This window comes from Helianthus annuus, chromosome 15 (assembly GCF_002127325.2).
Source record: "Helianthus annuus cultivar XRQ/B chromosome 15, HanXRQr2.0-SUNRISE, whole genome shotgun sequence".
Taxonomy (NCBI): domain Eukaryota; kingdom Viridiplantae; phylum Streptophyta; class Magnoliopsida; order Asterales; family Asteraceae; genus Helianthus; species Helianthus annuus.
In genome coordinates this window covers 54,109,317-54,114,965 of record NC_035447.2, presented here as the reverse complement: position 1 = coordinate 54,114,965, position 5,649 = coordinate 54,109,317, and the positions used below count along the sequence as shown (strand labels likewise).

Below are 5,649 nucleotides of genomic sequence, written 5' to 3'. Positions count from 1 at the left end.
AGGAATAAAGAAACACGTTTTTTCCAACATTAGTACTAAAAAAAGGTTGGGGTTTTATGCCTCTATTAATGTAATTTATATGTTGCATTTTGCACACATCAGGTACCAAAATAGTGAACAAATCATAAGCATATACAAGTTACTCAAATCGCGATCTGATTGAAGAACAACGAAAGCAGAAAATTTTATTCGATGGATATAAGCATATACAAGTTATTGATGTGTATAGAGGAAGATAACCTGTTGGATGAAAGTCGCATAGAAGGGGATTTGGGGAAAGAGGGTTCTTCTTCTTATCGAAACAGATGCTCAAAATGAAGCTGAAAGGAAGAGACATCAACTCAAAATGAGGCGGAGCTGACGGTGGCGATGGAGGAAGAAAAGGGTGGCGCGACGGTGGGTGAAGAAAACGACGAAGGCGGCTGCTGTGGGGGAAGAAGACGGCGGTGGCGGCTGCTGTGAGGGAAGAAGACGGTGGCGACGGCTGTTATAGGGGAAGAAGACGGCAACAGAGGTGGGAGGAAGAGGAGAGGGGTGGAGGAGAGCTGATAGGGTTTTGTTATGTGTGTTTTATGAGGAGAGGTTTGAATTGTTTAGAAGTGGGAGATCCACATCTGTTTGGAGAAGAGGACGCGCACACATTTTTAAATGAAATCTCTTCTGAAAAACTAACAATCTGCATAACAAAAGATCTACGCATGGTATGCGTTGCGCAGACAAAAGAGGCCAGGAAACTCTTCTCAGAAAAAACAAACGACACCTAACATTTTTCAATTAACCGAACCCGTTAACCGAGTTTCCACACCCTGATTCCTAATGGACAAACGGTCGGTCTATTTCAAACAATTGGTTGTTATCGTAATTTTCTCTTACATAATATAAATAAAATATTACAATACAATAGATACAAAATTATTGCACTATGTTGACCGCTTCCGGTAACAAATATCACTCTCTAAAGAAGACGTGATTCTCATTTCATTTCATTTGATTTCATCTACTCTACTCCCAAACAACAACAATATATACTCCAATCACATCCCCATATCCACACATCTTTCTCTCTGCAACTTTCTCCGGCCAACTTTTCCGATCACCGTGTTTTTTTCCGGTCACCGACAAGTGGATTATTTTTATTAATTGACAAGATCCCACCGTTTTAGTCAATAAAAGCTAAATAAATACATATTTTCCAAATTAATATCACAAGTCTCACCAATTTCCTCCTTCAATTACTCTCCTTAAATTCAAGATATTTATCCAATCAAATACTCTCTCTCTCTAGAAATATAAATAAATATACCCCGAAAACCCCTCCACCGTTTCTATTCCATTTCTTGATCAAAAATTAAAAAAAAAATCAAAAATTAAAATCCCTTTTGTTGTTTGAGATTTTGCTCTGTTCATCATCCTCTGTTTTAAAAACAGGGGAGGAGAAAAACAAAATCCCATTTTCTCTCTCATCAGCCCTTCCTTTCTCTCTCTAGAAATGGTTTCAAATCTTCAATGTTTTCTTGATTCCACAACCCCTATTGTCCCCTCTCAATTCCTCCCCAAGGTTTACTATGTTGTAAATTATTATTATGTTCTAAAATTACCAAATAATTAAAATTGTTTGGTTTAATTGTTTGTTTGTTTGTTTAATGTGTAGAGTGAGATTAGAAATCTTAATCCGCTTTGGCACCCGTGGGAGCGTGAGATAGTTGAATTGTTTACGTTGGGAGATTTGTGGAATTGTTTTGATGAATGGAGTGCTTATGGTGCCGGAGTTTCGATTAACGTCGGAAACGGGTGCGATGAAACTATTGTTCAGTATTATGTTCCGTATCTCTCCGGCATTCAAATCTTTACCGGCAATTCATCTTTGAACTATCTACGGTAATTATATCTATGATCTTCATTTGATTTGATTTTGTTTTGTTTTGATGCTCTGTTTCATGGGTAAAAATGGAGTTCCCTCTAGAATATTCACTATGCTTATGTTTGGTATATGATATGTGAAATGTCATTAATACCCTTATGAAGTTAAAAGATATGCGGTTTTTTATATTGAGGAGTGTAAAAGGTGCGTAATTTACTTGTACTTGGTGTTTTGAATGTGAGTCATACGACGAATAGGTAACCATCGCACTTAATGATCTCACATAACGTTATTCTCTTTATAATCAATAATACGTTGAGAACTTTTAAGACTGCATAATTTATAGTGTACATAGTGTTTTGATTATGAAACATAAAATAGTTGCGTAACAGTCATATTTATTGTCTCACGCTACTTTGATTATCTTTACATATATATTATGTGATTCTTGTATATTGGTTATGAAATGAATGTCGCCCACAATTATAATAGAACACAAAGGTTATAAAGGTATGATATAAAAACTTTTTAGGGAAAAAAGCACTATAACTTTTATGAAATGGTCTAAAAGGATAATGTGGTTACTAATATTATTAATCGCATGATGTATGTGTAAATACTGTTGAAGTGTTTGACTTGACCAATTTTAAGCAAAGAACACGTTACATTCAAATTTACAATAGCCAAGTAGTGAAAAACTTTGGCTTGTAAGTACTTGTTACGAACCCACAATTAAATAGTTTGTGTTTCCATTTCATAGGGAAGAAACCGATTCTGAAACAAGGGATTCATTTAGTGATACGTTTAGTGATGAAAGCGAGAGTGAGAAGGTATCAAGGTGGGACGGATGTTCGTCGGACGAAGGTGTGTTTGATCAAGAGACGCAGTTTCATTTGAATGATCGATTGGGTCAACTTTACTTCCAATATTTTGATAAATCAACCCCTTACGCAAGAGTTCCTTTGGTGGATAAGGTAATAAGATATAATTATATTCTTAATAACGTTCAAAATAAAATGGAATAATTTTATATGGTAACTTATAAAATTGTACAAGTGTAATAATTATATGCTATATATGACATTTTTGACCCTATATAAATTAGTCATATTTGTTTTATTTTCTAAATAACATACAAATTATTTTTGTGTGGGTAACGACCTCCATGAGCATTAAAAGGCTAATGGTCCACATCTAAAATGAAAAAAAATAAATAAATATAATTTAAGTTGATAAGTTTGTTATGTTTTGTTTTTTTCTGATTTTTTAATGAAGTAAATGACCATTTTACCCCCAATACAAATGTGCCCATCCTTTAAAGTTTCAAGCGCACACGTTTATGTTTTGACGTGGTCAGTTGTTGCATGTGCCTTGTAGTGTTTGATGAACCATCCTGACGTGGCTTTTATTTTACAAAACTTCCCCATATTATTCCAAGAATGTCACTTTAACCCCCTCATCTTTTTTTTTTCTCAATTACCTTTTAAATCCTAATTTTGTAATTTCTTTCCTAAAGGTATACGCGTTATCTAAACAATACCCGGGACTCATGTCATTAAGAAGCGTTGATCTTTCACCGGCTAGTTGGATGTCGGTTGCTTGGTATGTTTTTGTTCATTTTAGCTTTTATAATTTAGAAGAGTTTGTTTGTGACCTAACAAGCATTGTGTTTTAGGTACCCGATATATCACATTCCAATGGGAAGGACAATAAAAGACTTGTCAACATGTTTCTTGACGTACCATACCCTCTCGTCGTCATTTCAAGGTACAACGATGTTGCATGACAACACATTTTCTAGTTTTTTCATAAGTATCTTTTCATTGCGCTTACTCAATACGCGATCAATGTAGATATGGATATTGAAGACCAAAACGGATTTACAAAGATGAAGAGAAAGGAAGGAGAAGGAATCAGTCTACCACCATTCGGATTGGTTACTTACAAGATGCAAGGCGACATTTGGACCGCAAATAGGAATACAAATGACCAAGAGAAGCTAGTTTCACTTGCGAGCGTGGCTGATTCCTGGTTGAGACAATTAGGCGTCCAACACCATGATTTTAACCACTTTGTGGGGAATCGTCGTGGTTAAAACTAACAACATTTGACATTGAAAGAGATATGCTCAAACCCGTAAGAGAGATTTGACTTATCATTGTCACATCCCTTGTGGGCTTTTCGACTTTTTTACACGTGGAGAGAGGCTGTTATGTTTAGATGGAACATGGTTTTGCCATTGTTGAGCTTGTGTGTTAGACTTTCTTTTTCCTAGTTCTAGTCTTGCCTATTTGGCCAACCTTATCCTTTGGGTTTATTTGCAAAATGTTTTAGGTTTGGAAGAACCTTGAATGGAGAAAGGGGGATTGTGTACATTGAGGAGTCTAATGAATGGGAGAGAGACACTTATGAGATCTTACCTTGAAACATAATTACAATATTAGAATATGTATCATGCATGTTCCAAAGAATATCCCACATGTCATGTTATGTCCAACATGTTCTATTTGATGAGAGCCTAAATCTATGTATTCTTTTTATAACCCATCTTTTTTCTTAAAAGTTAATGACTTGAACATGTTGTAAATATAGTGTTTATGATGTTTTTTGCGATTATGTAACCCTTGCTCGTACAATGTAACACAATACGATTACACATTCAAATTAATACTTGCCTATTTGTTTGCTCTAGAATTTCTTTTTCACATAATGTTTGCGTACATCCGCTTTAACAGTTGTAAACATAACTGAATTTGTGTTAAATCTCGTCGATTATCAGCATGGAAGAGCTTGATAACATCCTTACCTTGTTTGAAGATGGGGGCGTTTTATTTTTGTTATTTGACGGATTCTTGTAGTTTAATTGTAATTATAGCTTGTAAATTCTCAACAATCTTAAACATATCATCACAATGTTTCTATACTCATAGATCATATGACCCTAATTCATATTGTTCTACGAACCAAGTCTGCCATTTTGATGTTACGTTGATTGAAGAAAAAAGAAGCCGTTAACGCAAAGTAAAGGATATATTTGTTGAAGCTAAAAGGGAAGATGAATGAAAGGTTTTCTTTGACCGAATTACTAAGGTAAAAGGATATCTTTTGTAGATGAAGAAGAATCATATTTTAATTGCTATATATATAATGTTTAAACTTTAAACAAAGATATATACATATATATTTTTTCTTAATTATTAGGCACGTTTTTTGGGAGGAATATATCATTCAAGAGTTCCTATAATGTATTACGTACGATATTATAACATGACGTCATTTTCATATCTATAGATGTGATGATATAGATATTATAATCTAAAATCAAAACACGATAAATTGTTTCGCGAACTCAGTTTTGTACAACTACCAAAAGGAAAACTTTTCACAACACAAAATGATATATAAATGTAAAGGAGTAGGGTGAAATACAAACCAAGTTGAAGAAACACCAAGTTAATTCGGAGATTAGCTTGTGGTTTGTGTCTTGTCCAAATAAGGTTAATCTTTTTTCGTTCTCAACAAACAACTGCAAGGATCCTACAAAACAATCAGTACACTGTGAAGCTCGTTACAAGGATGAGAATAGGGGGGGGGGGTGGGTTCTCCTTATAACCACCATCCGGCGTGAGAATAAGAACTTATTTTAAGGATAAAAGTGTGTGTATTAAGTGAGAGAGCGATCCTTAATCATGTAGCCGAAGTTCTCATTTTATAGCCGAAGTGAGTTGTGAAGGAGATGGGCAGATGGGCCTTGGGCCCGAGACCGACAACAAGGAATATCTGTTTTG

At 34.9% G+C, this 5,649-nt stretch overlaps 1 protein-coding gene across 1 annotated transcript; it reads left to right on the top strand.

Annotated features, from left to right (window-relative positions):
* The first annotated feature begins 932 nt into the window (after positions 1 to 932).
* LOC110921106 lies at positions 933 to 4,278 on the top strand. Its single transcript, XM_022165375.2, has 6 exons — positions 933 to 1,558; positions 1,652 to 1,878; positions 2,622 to 2,835; positions 3,378 to 3,463; positions 3,537 to 3,628; positions 3,715 to 4,278. Exons 1-6 carry the CDS (start codon positions 1,490 to 1,492, stop codon positions 3,954 to 3,956), a joined length of 930 nt encoding a protein of 309 aa, XP_022021067.1. The 5' UTR covers positions 933 to 1,489; the 3' UTR covers positions 3,957 to 4,278.
* The last annotated feature ends 1,371 nt before the right edge of the window (positions 4,279 to 5,649 follow it).